General features: G+C 42.2%; 1 protein-coding gene across 1 annotated transcript; it reads left to right on the top strand.

The window, feature by feature from the left end:
• LOC137362355 (deleted in malignant brain tumors 1 protein-like) lies at positions 1–27,553 on the top strand. The gene is made up of 7 exons (XM_068026767.1): positions 1–134; positions 7,576–7,608; positions 8,460–8,774; positions 16,451–16,765; positions 21,158–21,472; positions 27,173–27,487; positions 27,543–27,553. The coding sequence occupies exons 1-7, from the start codon at positions 89–91 to the stop codon at positions 27,551–27,553; spliced, it is 1,350 nt and encodes a 449-aa protein (XP_067882868.1). The 5' UTR covers positions 1–88.
• The last annotated feature ends 11 nt before the right edge of the window (positions 27,554–27,564 follow it).

The following is a 27,564-nucleotide window of genomic DNA, read 5'->3' on the forward strand; positions in this document are numbered from 1 at the left end:
TTCAGAAGCTGCTGCAAGGAGCTCTTAGTGTCTGAGAACTGCGTTCGGGTAATGTTCTGTTCTCATCGCTGTACCCAGCGCCAGAACCATGATGCAAACCTTCCTGACCCTGTCTCTACTGCAGCTTTTGAACTGTAAGTTACAGATTTTTGAATGCATTATGTTATTTACTGATACACTGATTATTATTACAAGATGTATATTATTAATCTAATTATCATCTTTAATACAGAACCCATTCAGGAGATGTAGAAAGTAAATAATGCTTTATACATTTTAATTTTCTTGTGTAGAGTTTAATGAAATATTGGCACTTGTTTATTGCCTTCTACCAGCCGCTCGTACAGAGCAGACTGGCGTTGAAAATCTCATGGGTCGATTTAAGCAGGGTCTGTTAGAAAAAGAGACACTTCGCTGTTAGAATAGAATATGTCAGTGTCTGAGATCAATTTACGTAAAACGGATCTATTTTATTTTCAGTTGTCATTCATTGGGATGGTATGAAATGGATAATGTGTAATATAATTTGTAGTAGTTTCATTTACTACAAATTTTGGATTGAATGTTTCAATTTTAAGTTCTTTCAACTACAAATAGGAATAAACCCCCATTTATATAAAAATGCCTTGCGCTTACATAGCGCATTTTACGCCGTCAGGACGTCCCAAAGGGCTTTGCTGTCAATTCGATATTGTTTTGTAGTGTTGTCCATACTGTAATATAGGAAACGTGGCTGCTAATTTACACACAGCAAGCGCCGACAAACAGCAATGTGATAATGACCAGAATACTTTTTTTGTGTGTGACATGTTGATTGAGGGATCAACATTCGCCAGAGCACTGGGGATAATACCCCTACCCTTCCTCCAAATAGTGTACCTGAAAGGGCCGACGGAGCTTCGCTTTAACGTCTCCTCCGATGGAAAGAATTTGGGCAGTGCAGCACACCCTCAGCACTGCATTGGAGTGGCAGCCTAGATTCTGTGCTCAAGTCTCTGGAATTAGACTTGAACCCACCATCTCCTGACTCAGAGGCGAGAGTGCTAGCAATTGAGCTATTGCTGACAGTAATATTGTTTTGGTTACAGTAAACGAGTTTGGAATATTCTACATCTAATTAACAGGTATTTTAAATTCCCAGTTGAATTTGTATCGAACACAAAGACTGCGGGAGTTTGTTTTATATTTCCCCCTGTGTTTCTTATACTGACACAGCCAGCTGGAATTGAAATTCTAATCTGAGTATTTAAAGCGAGTCTGATAGAAGTAGAGCGCCGTCTTTGTTTGAATAGAGTGTATCAGAGTCAGGTGTAAGTTATCTCACTGAGTGCAGATCACCAGTCAAAACTACATCTACTGCCACCATGAACCGCCACACACATTTCTGAAACAGATGTTTCTCAACACAAGTGTTGTCTGCTCTCCTAGTGATACAGTTCATGAAACTAAATATTTTAAAATAATTTGTTCAATGTTGAAGTGTTACCTTCAATCTATAATAACCACTCAACTGGAGGTGGAACCAATATTTTTCAATTCGTTTTCATGATTAGTATAATTATCAAGAGCACTCTGCAAAAAATGATGTCACTGTAAGTTCCTAAATCATTGGGGAATTTGCTCTGTATTATTGATCAGTTAGTGATGATCTTCAAAATTAGTATCTTTTATATTAAATTAATTATTCTATTGCCTCCATTTTTTTGTACAGTGCCTGAAGATAGTTAAGTTTTCCCAATCACATATTTTCACACAGTGACATGTTGTGTGTAAAGAGTTAGCGATATTGTTCTTTATGATTGTTCCAACGGCTCGATATTTGTTGTTTTATTCCATTGATGATTCCATTCTGTTTCTCACTATTTCCCGTGTGTGTTTGGTTACATTTATCAATCTCTGTCTGTTACAAACTTTATTGGTTTACTGACAGGCCAGCTTAGTCCCAGTGTTATCAGATACTTGATGTGTTTAACGAATTGTATTTCCGTGAATATTAACTAATTGGATTGTAAAAGCCTGTTCTGTGGATTATTTAAAGAAAATTGTATTCAAGCCACAGAAAAGATAAACAATGAATTGCACATGACTCCCTGTATCCGTTTCTCCAATCGCTAGTTGCTCAGAATCATTTTTAAAAAGCAGGCATGCTTTATGACAAAAAACACTGTGATTCATTGCGATCATATGAAGCGAATATTGAAATAGTTTATCTCATTTGTAGAATTCACGTTGAATACGAATCTTGGGCTGTTGGTTTGATTTTACATTCCATCAATATTAAATAGGGAACAATTATCCATTCTTTTGCGATCAAAAAACATTGTTTTTATAATATCTTGCATCTTATTAACACGTCTTCTAAATTCCCAAGTGGGACATGTGCAGAATTTTGATTTAAATGCAAAATTGAAAACAAATATCGTGGCAATTTGTGTTATTTGGTCCTCTGCGGCACTCGTACCGACACAACTGACTGAAGTTGAAATTCTAAGCAGATTATTTAACAACAGCAATCTAGCAGTAGAAAGTGATCACAGTGAGAATAGAAGGTCTCGGGGTGTGGGGTCGATGGTAATGCAGGGATTATAGAACAGCAGTCAAAGCTAAATCTACTGCTGACCGAAGCCACGCGGGCATTTCTGTCCCAGTTATTTCACAGTAGAAGTGCTGTCTGACCCTGTGTGATATACTGAGTGGAACTGAAATGATTTAAATAGTTTGTTCCACGTTCGAGTGTTGTACATGATCTATAAATATTGTATAATGTATTAACTGTAGCAGAACCAATATTATTTCAATTAGCATTAGTTATTACTGTCATTGTGAAGTGCCGTTCCCAAAGATAATGTTAATGAATATTCCAAAATCTCCGGACGATTTTCCATTTGTTATTGTTTACTTAATGATGACCTTGAACTTTAGAACTTTGTATTATAAATTCTCAACTTATTTCACATATTCATATGAACAGCGTCAAGTAATAATTAATATGACAGTTTCTCACTGTTTCCAGTGCGGGTTTGGTGACATTTGTTAATGCCTATCGACAGCAAATGCAGGTTCACGACAGGGAAACGCTCCCTTAATGTTATTACAGACTTCCATGATTAATTTTCTTTTGGTTTTGTGAAAGGGATTGCATTCTAAAATTCTGATTTTTAAGGTAATTTAAGAATATTTTCTGCAAGCCATAGGACAGAGAGAAAGTATGAAATCTATCTGACTCCCTGAAACTTTTTTTTAGCTATTAGCCCCAGATCAAAATCAATTTATGGGGCATGTGCATATTTATTTTGATTTGTCATTTATTGAAATCGTACAAGTGAATATTGAAACAGTTTCCTTAATTTATAAATTTGTCATTGAACACATTCTGTCCTGTTTGATTTTAAGTTCATCAAATTCAAATAAGGAACTGTTATTCATTTTTGTCGCAAAAAGCAAAAACGGATCTAATATTTGTCATCTGATGAATATTTAATTGCATTTCCAGAGATAATTTGAGTTAAATTTTGTTTTATTACCAAAATCAAACAGAAGTGCGGCAAGAGTTGGTTTTATATTGTTTCCTATGGCTCTCGTACGGACGCAGCAGACTGGAGTTAAAATTCTAATCAGACGTTTAAAACGGAGACTCCTGGAAGTAGAAAGTAGTCAGTGTTACAATCGAGTGTATGGGAGTCAGAACTGTAGAATACCGGGATCTGCATCCAGTTGACTCATCGCACATTGAGATTTCTGTCCCCGGAATGTCTCAGTGAAGTGCCATGTGCTGGAGAGAATTAGATTAAATAGTTTGTACAGCATTTGGAATATTCAGAAAGGACAATAAATATTGTACAATATATTAGCTGGAGGTGGAATACATATTGCTTCATTTTTACTGATTATCGATTATACCCTCCAGAAAGTATGCTGCTGTTTTCAGGCGATTTGGCGGATGAACAATTTTATTTCGTCACTGACAATCTTCAAAACTATGTCTTTTGACATTAAATCATGATTTCTATTTCATACATTTATATGCACGGTGTTGTGTAATAATTAGTGTTTCTCAGTCTCTTTCTACATGATTCATACATTTGATGTAGTATTTAATATCCAGACGTATTTTGGAATCTCTTTCCACATATCCCAAACTTTATATATGGTGCGATGCAGTGTTTAATGAAAGATCCAGAGTTGTTTCCCAATCTCTGGGAAAAGGTGGAAAGTTGATCTGGGGCAATAGATCAGCCATGATCTTACTGAATGGCGGAGTAGTCTGGGTAGGCAGTATGGCCTAATCCTACTCCTATTAAATTCTTTTATCTCCTTCTACATGTGCCATACTCTGGTCACCTTGTGGAACAAATCCTGAATTTGTTTGCATATAGAAATTCAACAGACAGTGCACAGAACATTTTTTCTCGGTACTGTAAAGGTTCGATGCGTGTTTGGTTATTTCGAACCGTGGTAACGTTTCTTCAGACACTCGTTGATGTGTTATGGAGATAGATGCTAAACGTTACTGATAATAGTATTGACACACAGAATCCGGATTGTTTGATATGACTTCCTTCTGTCCAGTGCTTTGCTTGTGAGTGTAAGCTACAATAACTGTAATTCTATCAATTAATTTGCTTCTGAAATCCAAAATACCTCATTTATTTGTGGAAGTAGCTCAAATTTCAAGTAAAATAGTTTGATATAATATAATTATTTTGATTATTGACCCATCTAATAATCTGCCATTCGAAGCATGTACTCATAAACTCTCTGCATTGACTGTATTTTGTATCCCCTAAACCACCGCTGTCCCTGGTTTTGTAACACATTCAAGAGTTTAAATTTTGGGATTTGAATATCCAACGTTTGTCCCATTTCTGTTCACCTCCTTTGAGTTTATTGTTATTAATAATTAATATTTCTATATTACTGTTTGCAGTAATACGGTACCATAGTAATTTAACATATGTATAAAATGTTAAAATAACCTAACAGTTTTGCACTAAACCCATTAGTCTAAACATCAGGAAGGTAACGGTGTGAACACTGAAATCTAAGGCGTTGGGATCCGGGAGTCAGTGACAGCGGGACTGTCCATGCCAGGAGAACAGCAGCAGAGTTTTAGATCAGCTGAAGTTTACCTAGGGTAGGAGGCCGACCAGAAGAGTGTTGGAATAGTGAGTATATCCTCTGCATATATCGGAGATTTGAAAAACGGTACACAGAAATGCATTCAAACTTTTTCAAGAACAATAATGAGAGCAGTTAGAAACTGCGAGGAAGGATCTGAGAGCAAAATGGAGGAATCAGCAGAAATGAGGAGTAGTGCAGATAAATGGAAAAATAGTATTGATTGAGAAAGGGGATTGACTGAACATTTCTCTGAGACAGCAAGAGATAAACAGGCCGAATAGACAAGTATGGGTATCTCGGTTATAATTGTTTAAAATCATTTTCGGGATATGAGTTCGCTGGCCAGGCAGAATTTACTGAACAACCCTAGTTATCCAGACAGGATGACGGGGTGTTTTCTTGAACCACTGTCGTCATGTTGGCGACGTTGTCCTCCACCCATGTATTGTCTATCCCTAGTTTCCCTAAGAGGGTGTTCGTGGGCTTTCTCCTTGAACCACTGGATTATTTGGAGAAAAAATCCCACGTGACATGGATGGTTACAGGCTGAAATGATAAATGCATGAAGAGTAGGGGAAATGAATGAGTGGATTGAAGACGATTCACGGACTCTACAGAAACACTGAGACTGGAACCGTTTTTCAGTAAATACTGAAAGATTATTCCCCCCCTCCCCCACGTCTGTCATTGGGTGACTGGAAAAGGGGAATTTGTGGGAACTGACTATTATCAGGGAAAGTTAGTAGGAATGCTCAGGCTCCAGGACTGGGAGGAAATCACACACTCTTTACATTCCAGAATTAGGATCATTAAGAGACCAGTGAGATATAGTTGGGAAACAGTAACACATTCAAAATTACTCGGGAAGCACAGCTGAGGACAGGAATCGGTGTCCCGTTGTCTATAATATATCACCAGAGTATACAAAGAGACAATAATACATGGGAGATATAATTTCACCAGGGAGTTGGGGAACAGGTCAACACACCGCCTGTAGTATATAATTTTAGTTTAGTTTAGAGATACAGCACTGAAACAGGCCCTTCGGCCCACCGAGTCTGTGCCGACCATCAACCACCCATTTATACGAATCCGACTCTAATCCCATATTCCTACCACATCCTCACCTATCCCTACATTCCCCTACCACCTACCTATACTAGGGGCAATTTATAATGCTCAATTTACCTACCAACCTGCAAGTCTTCTGGCAGGAAACCGGAGCACCCGGAGAAAACTCACACAGACACAGGGAGAAATTGCAAACGCCACACAGGCAGTACCCAGAATTGAACCCGGGTTGCTGGAGCTGTGAGGCTGCGGTGCAAACCACTGCATCACTGTGCCACCCCATGTTGCGAATAGAAAAACACCTGGAGATCTGTGAGACACATTGTGATCAGTGGGATTGGGATCAGGTCAACACACCGTCTGTAGTATATAATGTTGAGAATAGAAAAACACCTGGAGATCTGTGAGACACATTGTGATCAGGGGGATTGGGTTCAGGTCAACCGAGTAACTGAATTTTTGAAAAGCAGAAACGCTTAACCAGTAAACGGGGGGACCATTGATCGAACATTATTAATGGGTAAAAGAACAGGGCACGTCGGTGATGGCAGGTTACAAGAGAATCAGAACTGCAGGAGCTTACTGAGAAACAGTCAGCACGGAGTTAGGAGGCTGACAGACCGTTAATCTTGTTTTGTTTCGTTTGAGGAAGCTATGTAATTTATTGAACGACAGAATAGCCCAATTACACGTTTACAGATACTTTGAAAGTTACAGGTGGAAGAATTTGCAGTAAATTGAAAGGCATTGAAATCTACCGCAGGATCGGAAAATCTTTAACTTGTGTTGCCATCCCTTCTCGAACTTTAGATCGGAAAGCTGAATTCACTGACAGTGCCATCAGTGTGGGTTTAAAAGGGTATCCATCACTACCCTCTTCTCAGGGTATCTACATACGGGTCATCAATGATCAGAGCACCATCAGCACAAATTTACAGGGCGATTGGGAATGGGAGTGGCACTAATTAGACTGCTCTGACGAAGAGACAGCATAGGCACCATGGGCCGAATGGCGTCCCTCTGTGCTGTTTCATTGTAAGATTCTATAAGGGAGAGGACCATCACCATCGCCTTCTCAGGCACCTTCACACTGGTAATACATGAAGCCCACCCACCGTCAGCACAAGGAGAGAGTGTATCCGGATGTCAGTGTGTGTATATGTGAAAACAATTCTGGATATATTTTATCCCATTACCAATATTAATGTTGTGCAGAAACTGTATTTTCTGTTTTAAGGAATGAAATCACAGATCCCGATATAATTTCTTCTGCAAGGCACGGGAATAATGACCCTGCAGTTAGTTGTATTTGTGTTTTTTCTTTCTGACAGTTTCATTCATTTCTTGCCCCAGTGAACTCTAATTGTTAACTTCTCATTTCAGGCAGACCTGGGAACAGTAAGGCTGACCCGTCAGGTAATCGCCCTTTATTTTCACACTATCTGCTATCTCTCTGCTCTAATCCATCCCATTAAATATGAAGCTTGGGCGAAAATCTCAGCATTTTCTTTGATCACGGATTAACCCGCTGCCCAGTTGAGAGTCAGAAAGGGAGGGTGTCCCTCATACTGTGACTGAAGATCTTTAATTTTAGCTGAGAGATGAGTGCTGCCTTCATGCAGAAGGACAATAACTGAGGGTCTCTGAAAAGCAAAGTGTGAAGGATCAGCTCCACTCACACTGTTACCTAGCTGAGAGATGACTGCTGTCTTCATGCAGAGGGACAATAACTGAGGGTCTCTGAAGAGCAGAGTGTGAAGGATCAGCTCCACTGACACCGCTGCCGGCCCAACGGTCCAGCTAACCAATCTGCGCTGACATCAAGATCACATCACCATCCAGCCCTGTCTTCATTGGCTGTACTGGGTGTGGGTGCAATTTCCTCTGCTCTTTCCTGGTGCTGGGGTCTCACTGTGTTCGTCCAATGAGTTCTGAGTACGTAAACATGTGATCATTACAGCCACGCCCATCTCCCCACTTCTGCAGGTTAAAACTATTCTGAGCCTGTCCCCATCCAGTTCTCCTTCGAGCCGCTGTGCTGGTGGGAATATTCGGCTGTCTCCGGGTTCCCTGCTCGTTTGCACCGTGTATTAATATTTCCCTTTCCTTTTTTCATGTGTAATATATACTCCGGGTTTTATTAGGGTTCTGAGTGCAGACTGATATTCCTGTCAATTCATACCTGGTGAATGGGGAGGGTCTGTGCACTGGGAACCTGTGGGTTTAACACACAAGAACCGCTTGATGATATTTCTGATATTTTACAGAGACGGTGAAGCTGAGACTGGTGAATGGGGGCAGTCGGTGCACTGGGAGAGTGGAGATTCACTACCGGGGGCAGTGGGGGACTGTGTATGGCAATGATTGGGACCTGCAGGACGCCGCTGTTGTGTGTCGGGAGCTGGACTGCGGGACCGCAGTCTCTGCACCGGGCCGGGCTCACTTTGGGGAAGGGTCCGGACCCGTTGTGACGGTGAATGTAAAGTGCGGCGGGACCGAAGCCTCTCTGCGGGACTGTAAGTCAGCTCAATGGGGTCACTATACCTGGTCACACTTCTATGATGCCGGCGTCATCTGCTCAGGTAAAAATCTTTCTCAGTCTCTCATCTCCCACCGCGGCTGTTAGATTCTGTGAAGAAGTGAAAGTAAAACAATCCGCGATGGTCCGTACCCAGAAAGTCAGATGATAATAATTCCAGTTATCTCTGGTTAGAATTATTGTTAATATTAGGATCACTGTTTAAAATTATATTATTAGTATTATATTTAAGAAACATTTTCCACCGGGAGCAGCCAATACCTGATACTCAGCACATTTACAATGCAGACAGAGCAGTTTCTATTGAGATTTTCCCCAGATCCGCAGTGAATGATCTGAACCGCTGGAAATGTCACAATCTCAATCCAAATCTCCATTCATCAACCCAACAGCCGCTGCCGGGCATGTACTGTCCGCCCGGCTGCCAACCTGCAATGATCGCTTGGCTTCAGATCTGATATATCACACAGATTGTGAAGCTGAGACTGGGGAGCAGGGAAGGGAGGGAGGGAGGGAGGGAGTTTCCTCAGCCTCGGGGAGCTGAAGTAATGGGTCCACAGTTATTGTGGGAATCACAAAGATAACTGCTCTGTAAGATCCCGCAGTTGCCTGCGCATGGCCTTTTTAAGTAGCGGTATAGTGTAAAAAAGTAAGGAAGTTATTATGAACTTTTGTGGAATACTGGCTTCACCTCAACTGGCGTATTGTGTACAATTCTGGGCACGGCACATTAGAAGAATGTGAATGCTATAGAATGGGTGCAGAAAGGATTGACAAGGAAGGTTCAAGGGATGAAAGACTTCAGTTACAATGATCGTTTGGAGAAACTGTGGTCGCTCTCCTGAGAACAGAGAAGGCTGCGAGGAAATTTGATGGAGGTGTTCAAAATCATGAGGGGAATAGACAGAGTAGAGAGAGAGAAAGTGTTCCTCTTGGCAGAAAGGTCAATAACCAGAGAACACTGTTATAAGGTGGATGGGAAAAGAACCAACCGTGACATGAGGAATAAGTTATTTACACAGCGAGTGGTTAGGATCTGGAATGTTCTACCTACGAGTCTGATGGAGACAGGTTCAATTGTGGCTTTCAATGTGGAATTGGACAAGCACCTGAAGAGAAAATCTTTGCATGGCTATGGGGAAAGGGCAGAAGCATAGGACCAGCTGAGGATCTCTTGCCGATAACCAGCATGGACACAACGGGCTGAATGTCCTCCTTCTGTGTTGTAAACATTCTATGATTATATGCTGACTGTTGCATCTTGCTGGTCAGAAGCTGTCTGTCCAGTTTTTAAACCTAAAACTGTGAATGTGGTTTCAAGGTAATTAATTGCATAATGTGAAGGGTGATCATGACAGACTGTAGAAAACTGGCTGCAAAACAGTCAACAAAGTGTGGGTTAAAGGTAGTTATTCAGACTGGCAAAAGTTGAGAAGTAGTGCGTGACAATCCATGCCAATGAGCTACTGCTGTGCAAATGCTTTCTATTTTTCGGTCCATTCTAAAATTGACAGTGCACAACATTAAGAAGCGGCTGAGCACACTGCACATAACAAAGACTAGGGGCCCGATAACACTCCAGCTGCAGTGCTGAAGATCAGTGCTCTAAAACTAGCAACAACTGGAGCCTAGCTGATCCAGTACAGTTACAGCACTAGGATCCAACTGATCCGGTGGAAAATTGCCCAGTTGCATACTGCCTAGAAAAGCAGGGAAACACTGACCAGTTCGCACCCAATCAACCGACTCCAATCAACAGCAAATCTTTCCTTGTGCTGGGTATGACTCCCCTTTCAACGTATCTCTCTGAAAATAATCCTCAATGTTTTTGTATTTTCTGCAGCTTTGTTAACCCGTATTGCTGTTGTATTCATTTTTCTATCTGCACCCCTGAATCCCATTGCTCCTCGACACAATTTAGATTATCATTGTCCAAGGAAAATGTGTTCTCATTCTTCCTACCCTAATCTGTAAGTGTACATTTATCTGCATTAGAATTAATTTACAATTTCGTTAACGTCATGTATTTTATCACAATCTGCCTTAGTATTAACCATTGTCCCAAGTACATGTCATTAATGAATATTGTAATTGTATGTCCCTCCCTGAGTCGAAATCATTTATGCAAAATATGATCAATAGTACTCCTAGCATCAGTTCTTGTCGCACAATACTTCTTGCACAGTTCTAACTGCCCAAAATACTTTTTGTTTGCACACAGCCGAACACTACTGTAGATGTGACCTGACCAGGATTTTTTTTTAGCTGTAGCATCATTTCCAGCCCCTTGTATTCCGTTCCTCTAGATATAAAGCCCAGCATTCCATTTGCTGTTTTTTTTCCTGTCCTTGCCCATGACCCTGAAGTCTATTTTCCGTTTTTTCACCATTTCGAAAATACTGGAACATTTTAAATTCCAAATTGGACACCTCACACTTGCCAATATTGTAATAGTTTTACACAGTCACTTAATCTATTTTTTTTGTTGTTGCAAATTTATGCTTAAAATATGCATGATTACAATATCGTTGATATTTTTCAATGGCAATATTGAGTATGTCAATTATATACGGCTTTCTGTCCAGCCATCTAAATCATTAATAAATAGTAGAGGTTCCTGTGGGACGGCGCTATCACATCCTGCCAGTTATATGATCTGCCCATTATCCCTGCTGTCTGTCTCCTGCCACTTAGCTCACGTCCTAAGTAGTCAATAATTTGCCCTAAATCCTGTGAGCTGCAACTTTAGCCAACAATCAGTTATGAGGGATTTTGTTGTTTGCTTTCTGGAAGTCCATCTGATTAACATCCATTGAGCTTCCCCTGCCCTCTACTTTAGTTACCTCCACAAAACAATTGATCAGGTTAATCAGGCATGATCTACCTTTTACAAATCCATGCTGGCTCTCTCTCTGATTGGTTGTAACTTTTCAAGGTGATCAGACACTCCATCTTTAAATGTACACTCTAGTAATTTCCTGACAACAGCTGTTAGGCGAACCAATCTATAATTCCCTCGATTCCCTCGATAACATTCTTTAAATAGCCGTGTAACAATTGCAATTTTCTAATTACTGACCCAGCAGTTTGCTCTCAATCATTAACAAAGTGATGGAAGGTGTTGTTTGCAGCGCTATCAAGCAGTACTTACCAATAAACTACTCACTGATGCTCAGTTTGGGTTTGTCGGACAACTCAGCTTCAGGCCTCATTAAACCGTTTGTCCAAAAATGGAAAAAAGAGCTGAATTCCAGATGTGGGATGAAAGTGACTGTCCTCGACGTCAAGGCGGCTTTTGGTCAACTGTGGCAACAAGGAACCTTAAGAAAAGTGACGTCCATGTCCATACTAATGCAAAGTAATTATGTATAATTCCCGCCATTTCCTTATTTTCATTTATAATATCACCATTGTCATTTTAATGAGGCTACATTGCTCTTACTTACAACCTATTTTAGAAGTGATTGTAAAAGTTGTGTAGCTTTTGCGATCTATTTTGTCACCCTTTGCTATTCTTTCTACATCTGCCATTCACGAGAATCTGGGCTCTTTTCCCCATTTTTCCATGTTTTTGTTTTCTTTTATGCTGATCATGTTACTGTGTCTTGCACGGCAGTCCATAATAGATGAGGTGAGTTTGGAATTGGACCATTTAATGCTGTGGTCATTGAGTTGAGCTTACTTGACGGTGGCAGACATGTCTCATTCATTGCATCAGGGAAGCTATGGAGATCTAAAAACACCATACTGTCCCCCTAACAGTGGCCTGTTCCTCAGTGGATATCTGGTTGTCTATCCTCAAGAGACACACCATCACCTGATCTGCAGCCAACATAACACGACCAGAACAATAGTATGGAATGACTTGCCACGATACAGAGTAGCTGACAAAAAGCAGCAAGGACAATTGCATATACCGACCTATCATAGAAAATAATTAACAGACCAATAGCAGCCAGAACAAGAACATGTAATAACCTATCACTAGTAAGATCCTGTCCATATTCCCTTTCTCCACTACATATAAACCGATAACTTCCACTAGTTCCAGTTGTTTCTCCAGACAATGGGCACAGTACACTGCTCAAAATGTCGAGGTCTGCCAATATTTCTAACAACTCCTTTTTCAAGAAAGAACTGCTGTTTTAAGAGCAAATTCACGTGGTGAAAACCCGTAAAATTGCCTTACGCAAATGTAGCATCTTTCTGTTTTTCCTCTCCCGGTGGTGCCTATTTATTTTACATTTCCAACTGTGCTCTACCCCCTCACCCCGCCCCCCCACCAGCCTCCTTTCACCCACTAACTAGTTTATCATTCCTGTAACAACCTTATTTATCCTTCATTCTAGGACCCTGATCCCAACCCGGTTCTGGTGAAGCGCATTCCAACAGAACAATTATTTAATATCCCAGTACAAGTGGTGGGTGCCATGAAAAGTAACACCTCTTTCCAACATCAACACCTTCAACCACGTGTTGACCACCCTAATCCACCCCCACCCACACCCCATACAAATGTGCAAGCGGCTTGTATAATAATCCAGAGATTATAATCCTTGTGATCTTCTTTTTTAGTTCAGCTCCTGGTGCTCTCTGAAAAGAACCTCTTTCCTCATCTTTCCTATGCTGTTGGTCCTTACATGGTTCACAACGACAGGATATTTCCCCTGCATTCTCCCAATCTGATTTGGGATATCCCTCACTTCGCACAAGTTGGGGAAATACTGTTTGGGACTCCTAAAACCCTAACTATTGAACTACTTAAAAGTATCACATTATGATCCACTCCTCCACCTTTTCCACAGCTTCCTGTTCCAACGTATCACGGTCAACATTCTGGCTGTCCTTCTGACAGTCTTCATCCTTATCCTCACAAATAGCCAGTACATTGTTCCTGTTGGATAGATTCACTTTCTGCATATCCTCGTTCACCAACAAATCTGGATTTCCATTACTGTGCACTATAAGCTGCAACAACCTCATTCTGATCCCGCACCTTCAACAAGTGGTGGTACCCACCACTTGTACTAGGATATTAAATAATTGTTCTGTTGTGACTGAAATCTGCAGCAAACTGTCCAATATTCCTCTTGCTGCTGTATGTGTTGGGGTATCTCCAATTCCCCCTCCAGCTTTATGACCCAGAGCCAGAGAGTTTGCAGGTGGATACATCTGCTATGGACATGTTCCCTCGGGATAATTGCGTCATCCACAAAATCCTATATCCAGAAAAAAATAACTGATCTGCCATAACTTAGTCTGTCTTTATTTTAGAGTTAAAATTATTTGTCGATGCATTTTAGCTTTAAAGCTATTTTACTGGTTAGCTAATGCCGAAACACTGAGCACTCACCAATTAACGTAATACTTATTTGAAACTTATCCACATCCCCTCATACTCTGACTTGACAATTGCTTCCCCTCTATTTGTCTGGTGCCTGCCTCTCCCAATAGGCTCTGCTGCTGCTGGATGTGGTGCTGTCTTAAATCGGTGACTCCACACACTTACTCAAGCTGAACAGACAAAACAAAGCACCTCCTTGTAAACCCAAGCCCTCGGCCACTTGGAAGGACAAGCACAGCAGATGGATGGTAACAGCGCCATATGCAAGTTCCCATCAAAGACGCACACCATCCTGATTTGGAACAATATCAATGTTTCTTCACCGTCGCTGGGTCAAATCCTGGAACTCCCTTCCTAACAGCACTGTGGGTGTACTGAGAGTGCATGCACTGCAGCAGTACAAGAAGGCGGCTCACCACCATCGTTGCAAGGGCAATTCGGGTTGGGTAATAAATGCTGGCCTTGCCAAAAACCTCCACTCCCTGTGAAAGAATTAAAAAAAAACATCCTTTTCCCCCTCTGCACCGAATTCTTACTCTGAGCAAACTCTAACTTCCCATTGTGTTCATTATTTATTCAGTTAACATTGCAATCTGTGGTTACACTCTGCCTTACTAGAAGTCTAAAAATAGAAACATGGAAAATAGGAGTAGGAGTAGGCCAGTCGGCCCTTCGGGCCTGCCAAGCAATAAAAAATAATCATGTCTGATCATCTAATTCAGTACCTTGATCCGTTTCGTCCCCATACCCCTTGATCCCTTTGGCATTAAGAAAGATATCCATCTCCTTCTTGAAAATATGTAATGGTTTGGCCTCCCCTGCCTTCTGCAGTAGAGAATTCCGCAGGTTCACCACCCAATGAGTGAAGACATTTCTCCTCATCTCGGTTCTAAATAGCATACCCCATATCCTGAGACTGTGACTCCCCAGCCATCGGGAACATCCTCCCTGCATCGAGCCGGCCTCGTCCTGTTCGAATTTTATAGGGTTCTATGAGATCCTATCTCGTTCTTCTAAACTCTGGTGAAGGTAGGCCTAGTAGACCCAATCTCTCCTCATACGTAAATCCTGCCAGCCTGGAAACCAGCCCAGTAAATCTTCTTTGCACTCTGTCCATGGCAAGGTCATCCTTTCTCAGATAAGGAGACCAAAACTGCACACATTACTCCAGATGTGGTCTCACCAAGGCCCTGAAGTAAGACATCCCTGTTCCTGCACTCAAACCCACTTGCAATTAAGTCTAATGTTCTTTGCCTTTGCAGGCACATTCAAGTTGCAACAGTTTAGACCGTTTCCAGCAGACAGTAATTACCCCAGATCGGACTATCACAGCTGATTGACTGCTTACTGCTAACTTGACTTGCACGATTAACTGCTAACATGAACTGCCTTGCAGCTTTTTTATATTGCAAGTTAAATTCTAAATGTTAAGGCTAGATTTCAGTCTTTCACACTAATTACCAAATTCTACACTTCCCACTCTGTTTGTAACATATGCAGCTAAAGGTACACACTATGCTTAAAACCTTTGACTGAACTCTACCTAGCTCAGAACTTGCAGAAGAACATTGCCCAGGCAATCAAATTAAGTTCAAGAAGAAGGTCCTGACAACGGTTTCAATGGCAAATAAATTTGAGCAATAACTGCCAGAGATGTCCACATCCCTCATGAAGAAAAGCAGCTCCTAAATGGCCTTGTTTTGTATTTATTCTTTTGATCTTCTCTAGCGCATCTATCAAACCCCTTAAACATTTTAAACACGTCAACTCGATAATGTCTAATCCTTCTAAACGCAATCTACTGCAAACAAGGTTTATGCAACTTGTCTTCAATAATGTAACGCTTTAAGCATAGTTGTCATTCTAGTGACTCTGTCCAGCACCTACTCCAAAGCCGATGGTTTTGTGAAGTGCCGTGCCCAAAAGCGACAACAGATACAATAGAAACATCACATCCTTCTGAGTTTTATATTCCAAGTACCAAGAGATAAAGTCCAACTGTCGATTAACGTTTGAAAGAAGAACTGTTAACTTTTGAGTATTCAGCCAACTTCTTAAAGAGGTCCTGTAATAATTATTGTGAGGAAAGTACACAGACCTGAAACATAACTCTCTTGTTCTCTCCACAGATGCTGCTCGCCCTGCTCAGTATTTCCAGCATTTTCTGTTTCATTTCAGATCACCAACAGCCGCAGTATTTTACTTTTGTGTTGCTGTAGTAATTCTAATTGTTTTTTGATAGATAATTTGTGTAAAGTATGGTTGGATAATCGTGTTGATAAAATTCTCCTTTTTTTTACCCATTTTCTATTTTGCTGTTTCTATGCAGAGGATGATTTAGAAATCATTTGGATTTGTATTTGTTTTCAATACAGGAAAACCTGAACTTCGATTGGTTGGTGGGATGGACAGATGCTCCGGTCGGGTGGAGGTGCTGCATGGCCACCAGTGGGGGACGCTGTGTGACCTTTACTTTGATATGGAAGACGCCAAAGTGGTCTGTGAGCACTTACAGTGTGGGGCAGTAAACTCAATCCCGGGAGGAGCCCGCTTTGGAAAGGGTACTGGTGCAGTGTGGAAGGAAAATTACAGGTGTATGGGGAACGAGAGGCGATTGTGGGATTGTCCTGTTTCATCCTGGGAACAGTTTAGCTTCTCCCATGAAAACGATGCAGGTGTCATCTGTACGGGTGAGTCATCTCAGTCAATTGAACTGAAATACAGCAACCGCTCTGCTGTCAAGCATCATTGACTATTTCCACAGGTCTCTGATTCACTCGTTTTGCTGATCCCATGCTTCCTTTGTCACTAAGATTCTGAGATGTGTTTGTGGGCTTATTGGTCTGAATTAAATTACAAATGAATCAAAGCTTCACTCCAGTAAACATTTATACATACAATGACTCGTTGGTCGTACTTCTCGTCATATAATATCTATTTCCGGGTAAATCTGGAGCATTTTTCAAGGGCTATAGAATCAGCAAGATGCTCCCAGGACCACTGCCATGGAATGGATATGTTGCTCGAGCATTGAAACTGTTATCAATGTAGGCAGTTCAAATATGAATGATCATGGAATTCTCTGCAAAGATCAGCTGTTTAATAGAAAACACTGTGAACTTGTTGTAAGATACATAGTGTGAGATATATTTTAAGTTCCACCACACCGGTTGCAATAAAATGATAGTGAATGGCATAATTCGTTATTTCACCAATGTGCTATGTCTTTGAAAATTTCACAAACATGATGTAAATTTAAATTCTCCCAATTTGCAGGATTATACTTATCTCTCAGCCAGCACCCTCATATAACAGATTATCTGCTCAGTTATCTGATCACTGTATGTGGGACATTGCTCAATGCAAAAGTGCTCCCACGTTTCACAATTTACAATATAGGTAATAAAAACAGGAAGTGCTGGAAATACTCAGCAGTTCTGGCAGCATCTGTGGTGACAGAAAGAGTATCAACCTTTCAGATTGTGGATCTTTCATCAGAACTTAGAGATTTAACAGTTTTTTTTAAAGAAAGGGGGAAACAAGGAAAGAATGAAAGGAACGCTCCGTGATGTGGTGAAAGACAGGAGAGATGAAATGGTAAAACGAACAATGCAGAGCAAAAGTATGTTAGAAAGAGCCAAGTAAAAAGCACATTTCTGGAGGAGGTGCAAATTGGAAGTCAAATATCGTCCAAAAAAGAAAAAAAGGGGGAGGGAATCTGATCTGAAATTGCTGAACTCAGTGTTCATTCTAAAATGCTGTAAAGAGTCTAGTGGAAAGAGGAAGTGATGTTTCTCAAACTTATGTTATCCTGCATTGGAACTGTCCAGGAGAAAGAGGAGGGAGAGGTCAGAGTGGTAGTGCAGTAGACAATGAAAATGACAGGCAACTGGAAGCGAAAGGTAAAGCTTGCAGACTTGAAAAAGGTGTTCTGCAAAGTAATCCCTCCACTGTGTTTGGTCTGCCAATGTAAAGGAGACGCATCATGATCAGTCAATGCAGTAAATACATTATACTAAAGATTAAGCAGTACAAGTAATTCGTTGTTTCACTTGGAAGCAGTGTTTTGGGGCTTGGATGGTGAGAAAGGTGGAGGTAACAGGGCACTGGTTGGAACTCCTGCGCTTTCATGGGAAGTTCCTGTGGGAAGGGGTGTTGAGAATGATTAAAAGGGAGTATCAGGGTACATTTTCTATATTTAATAAAGAAATAGGAGGCTTATTGAAGCAGGAATATTCTGAAGAGATCATCCATTTGGAGTATTTGTTTGATGGTTAGCATTGCTGTAACCCTCTCAAGTCGTTTTTGTTGCGAATGCAGTGCATTACATTGAAAGAAGTACAATTAAATCGCAGTGGGGGTGGGGGGGGGGGAATCCTCGGTTGAGGAAAAAGGAAGACATATCAGAAACGCTGTCATGGAAGGTAGCATCATCAGAGCAGATGCGTCGGAGACGGAGAAACTGGGAGAATGGAATGGAGTCCTTATAGGAGGTCCTTACAACCACAGTGGCTTACAGGGCCCTCAACCGTGCCTGGCACATTTCCTGCACCTCTACCCTCTCCCCTTCCCCTCCCTCCCAAAACCGTGACAGGGTTCCCCTTGTCCTCACTTTCCACCCCATCAGCCACCATATCCAAAGGATCATCCTCCGCCATTTCCGCCACCTCCAGCGTGATGCCACTACCAAATGCATCTTCCCCTCCCTACCCCTGTCAGCATTCTGAAGGGATCGTTCCCTCCGTGACACCCTGGTCCACTCCTCCGCTACCCCACCACCTCATCCCCTTCCCACAGAACCTTCACCTGCAATCGCAGGAGGTGTAATACCTGCCCATTTATCTCCTCTCCCCTCACTATTCCAGACCCCAAACACCCCTTGCAGATGAAACAGCGATTTACTTGTATTTCTTTTAATGTAGTACATTGTATTCGCTGCTCACAATGTGGTTTCCTCAACATTGGGGAGACCAAACGCAGACTGCATGACTGATTTGTGAACACCTCCAACAGTCCTCAAGCAGGACCCTGAGCTTCTGGTTGCTTGCCATTTTATCACTCCCCCTGCTCTCATGCTCACATCTCTGTCCTGGGATTGCTGCAATGTTCCAGTGAACATCAACGCAAGCTCGAGGAACAGCATCTCATTTTCCGATCAGGAACCCCACAGCCTGCCGGACTGAACTTTGAGTTCAATAATTTCAGAGCATGATGGGCCCTCCATTTTACTTTTATTTTGAGTTATTTTTTCTTTTCCAATTTTAATTTTTTTTTTGTTTTTATATTGTTTCATCTGAGTTTGGTCAGTTGGGTTACCCACTGTTTTATTATGTTTGTACTTGTGGCTGTTCAATTTTCAGTCTGTTAACACCCTTTCTGTTCTAACGTTTTGTCTTTCAACACACCACTAACACATCTTTGCTCCAAGTCATTCTGGTCAGCTATTCTGTAACCTCATCCTATGTACACCTTCTCCTTTGTTATCTCTTGCCCCACACCCACTTAACTTGCTTATAACCTGTTAGGTTTCTAATATTTGTCAGTTGTGAAGGCGGGTCACTGATCTGAAACGTTCACTCTGCTTCTCTCTCCACAGATGCTGCCAGACCTGCTGAGTATTTCCAGCATTTCTTGTTTTTATTTCAGATTTCCAGCACGCGCTGAATTTTGCTTTTAATTTGCTATTTCTCAAACTTATGTTAACCTTCATTGGAACTGTGTATGAGAAAGAGGAGGGAGAGGTCAGAGTGGGAGTGGAGTATACAATGAATACCAGGAAGATAAAGGTGAAGTTTGCAGACTAAACAAAGGTGTTCTGCAAATTAATCACTCGACTGTGTTTGCTGTGCCAATGTAAAGGAGACGCATCATAATCAGTCAATACAGCAAATACAGTATACTGAAGAGAAAGCAGTACGAGCAAATCGTTGTTTTACTTGGAAGCAGTATTTGCCGGCTTGGACGGTGAGAAAGGTGGAGGTAAAAGGGCAGTGGTTGCATCTTCTGCGCTTGCCTGGGAAGTTCCTGTGGGAAGGGTTGCTGAGAATGATTGAAGAGTGCATCAGGGTGTCACAGAGGGAATGGTCCCTTTAGAATGTTAAAAGTGGAGGGAAGGGGAAGATGTGCTTGGTAGTGGTATCACATTAAAGGTGGTGGAAATAGTGGAAGATCATCTGTTGAATATGGAAGCTGATGGAGCGGAAGATGAGGAGAAGCAGAATCCTATCATGGTTCTGCGAGGGGGGAAAGGGTGAAAGCAGAGGTATGGGAAATGGAATGGGCGTGATGGGGCCCTGTCAACCATGGTGGGTGGATGAGGAGGTGAGGAGAGTCCTCGGTTGTGGAAAAAGGAAGACATATCTGGAAGCACTGGTATGATCGGTTGCATCACCAGATACAATGCAGATGGAGAAAGTGGAAGAATGTGATAGAGTCATTCTAGTATTCGTGGTGTGAGGAATCATAGACAAGATAACTGTGTGAGTCCCCAGAATCAGAGACACAGATGTTGTGGAAGGGAATGGAAGAGTTGAAGATGGACTATGTGAAAATGAGGGGGAGAAATTGGAAGAAACGTTGATGCTGCTTCAAGTACAGGGCGAGAGCAGGAAATATCAGTACATGTGGACAGGAGGACAACCTTCAGTCCCTCGGGTCTGTCACCTATTGCATTAGTGACCACGAATCAAAAGTGCTTCATTGCCTGTGAGGCGACTTGAGATGTCATCGGAAGCATTGTGGCAACGTAAACTGGTCTGTTTCTCTCCATATGGGATGAAAGGAACTGTCATCTGTCAGGAGCCATTTAAAGCCCCTGCCCCACCCTTCGGTCTCATCACTTATCAATTGCCGGTATGTGCCGCGCTCACCTCCAGTTCATTTTACCCTTGGCCCCCAGTTTAAACAGTGGAAGCGACTCGGTATGTCTCCAAAATGTATTTACTGAGAAAAGATGATGGTGAGCAACATCTGCCGACACGCCTTCTGAACAATGATGACAGAAATAGTAACCATCAAAATTAATAACTTTTCTGGTGGCAGTGAATTATGCTTCAATTTCACCATTGTGTTTCATATTGTAGATGAAAATTGGTCACTAAGGCTGACTAACGGGGGAAGCTGGTGTGATGGGCGAGTGGAGATTTACTACACCGGCAGCTGGAGGAGATTGCAGGACAGACTCTGGACCCTGAATGATGCCAACGTGGTCTGTACACAGCTGGGCTGCGGTGAAGCGACAGCCGCTTATAACTATTCAAAGGACGGAAAGAGTGAAGGACCCATCTGGGTGAATGATGTCCAATGTGGAGGAAATGAATTGCAGCTCCAGAACTGCAGTTTGTTCACATTGAATTCGTCTCTCACTGACAGTATGGGTGTTGGGGTCCTGTGTTCAGGTAAACAAATTCTTCACTGCTTTTACAATAACAAAGAAGTGAAATGTCTAATCTGCTGAGAAATGTGATAATACAGGTTACTTGTTCCTGGGTGTCTCAAATCAGTAATTTCATTTGAGGGTAGGGGATGAGCATGGTGGGCGGTGGGGGAGCTGGGGATGGATGGGGTGGTGTTCAGGGAGAGAGAACACGGACACAATTAAACAACAAGAACTTTTTTCTCACAGAACTTTCAATAAACACATACATCACAAAGAGTTTATCAGGAATGTAATCGGACAGAAAACTGACACAGAGCCAGACAAAGAGATGTTAGAGTGGGTGACTAAATTTTTAGTCAGATGGTTGGATTTGAAGAGGCGGAGACACAGAGATGTTTGGGGTGGAAATTCTCATCTGGGTGGTTAGATGGTTAAAGGCTAGACTGAAAGTTGTGGGGGATGGAAGTGGGAGATGTACAAGAAGCTGGATTCAGATAAATGCAGAGCTCTCGAAATGATTCAGGCTGGAGGAGGTTATACTGATGGCAGGGGGAGAGCATGAAGGTGTCTGAACATGAAGATCATAATTGAAAACTCGATGCATTGGCAGCAGGGATACCAGTGAGTGCAGTGGCGTTCCTGAGAGGGGCTTAATGGAGGGCAGGCGACAAAGCTTTGGATGAGCTGATGTTTCTGGAGGATGCAGGATGGGTTATCACCCGGGAGAACATTGAAATATGCTGTTCCACAGACAACAAAGCATGGGTGAGCATTTCAGCAGCAGATGGGCTGCGGCAGGAAGGGAGGTGAATGATGATAGAGGTGAAAGATCTCTATTTTGTGATAAATAGAATACAGAATTGGACTCTCAGCTGTGGTATCAAATCCGGCGTCGAGCTTGCAATCAGTTCCATTGTGCAGTATATAAGTGCAGGTAGCTGTGTGGGAGTTGTTCTGGTGTAAGTTTCATTAGGCTCTGTATAAAAGTAGACAGATGTTTTGGACCAGATGCTTGAAAGTTCCATTGTGCAGCATGTCAATGCAGGCATATGTTCTGGGGAAGTTGTATTGTGCAGAATGAAAGCCTCGACCGATGTTTTTTTTTAGAATTAGAATCAGAATATTTCAGCGCAATACAGGCCCTTCGGCCCACGATGTTGCGCCGACCTGTGAAACCATCTGACCTACACTATTCCATTTTCATCCAAATGTCTATCCAATGACCACTTAAATGCCCTTAAAGTTGGCGAGTCTACTACTGATGCAGGCAGAGCGTTCCACGCCCATACTACTCTCTGAGTAAAGAAACTACCTCTGGCATCTGTCCTATATCTATCACCCCTCAACTTAAAGCTATGTCCCCTCGTGTTTGCCATCACCATCTGAGGAAAAAGACTCTCACTATCCACCCTCTCTAACCCTCTGATTATCTTATATGTCTCTATTAAGTCACCTCTCCTCCTCCTTCTCTCCAACGAAAACAACCTCAAGTCCCTCAGCCTTTCCTCGTAAGACCTTCCCTCCATACCAGGCAACATCCTAGTAAATCTCCTCTGCACACTTTCCAAAGCTTCCACATCCTTCCTATAATGCGGTGACCAGAACTGCACGCAATACTCCAGGTGTGGTCTCACCAGAGTTTTGTACAGCTGCAGCATGACCTCGTGGCTCCGAAATTCGATCCCCCTACTAATAAAAGCTAACACACCATATGCCTTCTTAACAGCCCTATTAACCTGGGTAGCAACCTTCAGGGAATTATGTACCTGGACACCAAGATCTCTCTGTTCATCTACACTACCAAGAATCTTCCCATTAGCCCAGTACTCTGCATTCCTGTTACTCCTTCCAAAGTGAATCACCTCACACTTTTCCGCATTAAACTCCATTTGCCATCTCTCAGCCCAGCTCTGCAGCCTATCTATGTCCCTCTGTACCCTACAACATCCTTCGGCACTATCCACAACTCCACCGACCTTCGTGTCATCCGGAAATTTACTAACCCACCCTTCTACACCCTCTTCCAGGTCATTTATAAAAATGACAAACAACAGTGGCACCAAAACAGATCCTTGCTGTACACCACCACTAACTAAACTCCAGGATGAACATTTGCCATCAACCACCACACTCTGTCTTCTTTCAGCTAGCCAATTTCTGATCGAAAGCTCTGAATCACCTTCAACCCCATACTTCCGTATTTTCTGCAATAGCCTACCATGGGGAACCTTATCAAACGCCTTACTGAAATCCATATACACCACATCCACTGCTTTACCCTCATCCACCTGTTTGGTCACCTTCGAGAAAAACTCAATAAGGTTTGTGAGGCACGACCTACCCTTCACAAAACCGTGCTGATATTTCGCTAATGATAGTTTGGGGTTGTTCCAACGAACATTTATTTAAATATGACAGAGTGGAACTTACAACATATGAGATAGTTAATGATTCAGATTTAATACCGATTGGTTACAGTAAGTATTTTTTTCGGATACAGCGGCATTCAATACATTCCATCGTTTCACGTCAGAAGTTTACAGTGCCGAATGGTTATTACACACTCAGTCAATGGACAGAGTAGAGTATGTCATCTTGTTCTTTAGTTAGGTAGATGTTCAGCTCCACCCAACATTTATGTCCGCCTACAGAAGCCATGTGTCTTCTCCTTGTCTTCTACTTCTCTATCTGATGGGTCACATCCTGATTCTTATTCCCCAAAGTGCCTGACGCAATTAGTCCAATCATTTTTGTCTCGTCCAGATTAAATACTGGTTTCCTGCTCAGCCAGGAGGTCTACACATCTGGAGTTCAATTGTCCAATGACACTTCCTGATCCTGTCCAACATTTTGCAGAGAGATCCTGTTTTCTGCCCTCTTTGTTCACTCCAACAGTCATATATTGATATAATTGGTAGTTTAGATCATTGATATTTTACAGACAATAGCAATTGATAATATGCCTCACAAGTTTCGTCTGCTCATTGAACATAATAGCAGCAGCCTGTCTGGACAGAGAGGTCTGCATATTCTCTGTTCAGACGTATGGTTTATCTCTAAAATTACTCAAATGTCTTCATTGTCAAATACAGAGTCCCATCCTTACAAAAGTAAGTGATTCTGTTATGCAATTAATATTACATCTATTTATGATAATGTTATAATCAACACGACCCTGGAACATAGTTCTACACGAAGATACTGTATATTGCAAGACTGATGTTCAAGGGTAGAACTTGTGGACGTTACATTCTCCAGTATGAATTGGAAGTAATATATAGGGTGGATAAAAGAAATTCTGGCCTTGCCAGTAACACCCACACCCCATGAAAGAATTAAAAAAAAACAGAAAGGCTGGGTGACATCTGGCCAACAATCTGGTAATATAATCCTGAATGGATCAATCACATAAAGCATCATCGGTTCCTGCTCTTCTTTGCTAAAACCACCCGTTAGACAATGATCATCCAGGAAGGCAAAGGAAACGCGCAGCATATCTTCTCCATCATAAATCTTCCCCCTGAACCACTCCCCTGCCTCGTCCACCCTGAACTCCAAAAATAAATGAGAGGACTCCGAGACTTTTTGTCACAAAGTTCAAAAATATCTGTTCAGTCGCCTCCACAACTTACCTTTCTTCCCCAATCCACCGGGCCTAACTTCCTATCAGTTGTTCAACCCCACCCCGCACCATCACCCTGAATTCGCTTTTCTTGTTTCTCTCCTAGAGTCCTTCACGCTCTCTCTGAACCTATGCTGTTGATGAAATCCACGTCTTGCTGTGTGCGCCTTATTTCTACTAAGATACTGAACAGAGACATTCCCTTCCTGGGTCCCATGACAGCTGACAATATTAACGATTCTCTCTTTCTCTCTTCATGTTCAGCCCCCTCTCCTTCAAATCGGCAGTCATCATGCCTCTCCTCAGAAAGAAACCATTGACCACCTGTCCATGCAAATTATTGCCCCAGCTCCAACTGTTCGTTGCTCGCCAACGTCCTTGAATGTGTTGTCGCCTCCCAAATCCATGCTCATCTTTTATGGACTGCATGTTCCAATTCCTCAAATCCGATTTCTATCCACACCACAAGACCAGAATAACTCTTATCAAAGTCACAAATGTCATCCTAAGTGATTGTAACAAATCTAAACGTTTCCTCCTCCTATTTCTTGACTTGTCTACAAATGTTGATATGATTGATCATGAAATTCCTCTCCAACCCCTCTCCATTATCCCCTGGCTGGGTGGGACTGCACTCAGCTGGTTCTAGTCTTATCTGTGCAGTCATAGTCAGAAAGTTACCGGCAATGTCTTCTCTTCCCGCTCCTGCAAAGTCACCTACAGTGTCACCAAAGGATCTATCCATTGATACCTCATTTCTCATTTACATGCTGCCTTTCAGTGATATCCACAAACTGAGCCTCAGTTTCCACATGTATCTCACTGTATCCAACTCTACCTCACATTCAGCTCTCTTGAGCCCTCCACAGCCTGTACACTGTCAGAATTCCAGTCTGACATTCAGTACTGCATCAGCAGAAAATTCCTCCAACTCAGTATTGAAAAGATAGAAACCATCAGTCCCCATCGCATGTTTCCTTGCTGCCAACTCCATTTCTCGCCACACCAACTGTCTGTGACTCAGGCAGACTGCTTGTAATCTTGGTGTTACATTTGATCCCGGGGTGAGCCTCCTACCAAATCTCCATATCTTCATTAACACTGTCTATTTTCACCTCCATGACATCACCCGAATTTGCCGTGATCTATTCTTGTCGATTGCCCTTTTCCCTCCAGACTCGATAATTCTAATGTACTCCTGGCTGGCTTCCTTAGTTCCAACCTCTGCAAATTCTGCTGTCTCGACCAATTGCCACTCAGGCATCTGCCCTCTGCTCACTGACCTACTTTTCCCAGCAATGCGCGGTTTTAAATTTCTCATCCTTGTTTTCAAATCCCTTCTTGGCCTCGCAGCTCCTCTCTTTGCAATCGGCTCCAGTTTGACAGCTCCCAGTTCTGGCTTCTTGAGCATTCCTGATTTCAATTGCGCACCATGGCGGCCGTGCCTTAAGCTGCAAAGGTCACACGCTCCAGAATTGCTTCCTTAAATCTCTCTGCCTGTCAACCTCTCTTCCCTGCTTCAAGATACTCCATAACAAGCAAACTCTTTGACTTCGCTTTTGGTCATGTGACCTAATATATTCTTTGGTGCTCTGTGTTAAATTTTCTTTGATATCACTCCTGCACTGCGCCTTGGGATGTTGCATTACGTTAATGGCGCTAGATAAATGCAAGTCACTTGCAATTCAAGATAAAGGCAATAGGAGATGACAGTAAATGTCTGACCAAGATAACAGATAAGGGTAACATACATGGACAACGAACATATACAGTAATAAAACATGGGTATAAATTAATTGTTATTCGTGTGAGTGATCGCCTGTACAACAACGTACACAGCGTTCAAAACATAAAATGGGAACTGGAGAACATAACATGTCAAAGCCAGATGTAGTAGGATATCTGAAACATTTCTGTTCATTACATTCTGTGTAAGAAGCATGTGTAAACAGATATTCTGTTTTATAGCTTTATTTACCTGTCGCAGGCGCATTTAACATGTCTTGTTTTAAAGCTGGTGATGGTGCAATGAGTTGCATTGAGTGATGAGGTGAATGTCTATTGAAAGTATAATCCTCCTGTACTGTTGTCCAACAGACCACGTGCAGGTAAGGCTGTCTGACGGTGGAAGCCCATGTACTGGCCGAGTGGAGATTTATTACAATGGGATATGGGGTTCAGTCTGTGATGATTCCTGGGATCTGGCGGACGCTGACGTGGTTTGCAAACAGCTGGGTTGTGGAAAGGCCTTGGACCTGGCACTTCCGGCATCTTGTGAACGAGGCTCAGGGCCAGTTTGGTTGGATGAACTGAAGTGTTTCGGTAACGAATCATTTCTCTGGGAATGTCCCTCAGCATCGTGGGGTAACCACGACTGTTCTCATAAAGAAGATGTGAGGATCTTGTGTTCAGGTAAGGGTGCTTCCATGTGCCCATTTTCCGTTGTGTTGTGCACATGGCTTCACAGGGAAGATATGACATCGAATTAC

Source organism: Heterodontus francisci, unplaced genomic scaffold (genome assembly GCF_036365525.1).
Source record: "Heterodontus francisci isolate sHetFra1 unplaced genomic scaffold, sHetFra1.hap1 HAP1_SCAFFOLD_236, whole genome shotgun sequence".
Taxonomy (NCBI): Eukaryota; Metazoa; Chordata; class Chondrichthyes; order Heterodontiformes; family Heterodontidae; genus Heterodontus; species Heterodontus francisci.

Bases quoted from the DNA above. Each gene is read 5' to 3' on its own strand.
- LOC137362355 (XM_068026767.1), top strand. From the start codon at position 89: ATGATGCAAACCTTCCTGACCCTGTCTCTACTGCAGCTTTTGAACT. The intron at 7,609-8,459 runs GTAATCGCCCTT...GATATTTTACAG, and splicing joins CAGTAAGGCTGACCCGTCAG to AGACGGTGAAGCTGAGACTG. The intron at 21,473-27,172 runs GTAAACAAATTC...GTTGTCCAACAG, and splicing joins TGTTGGGGTCCTGTGTTCAG to ACCACGTGCAGGTAAGGCTG.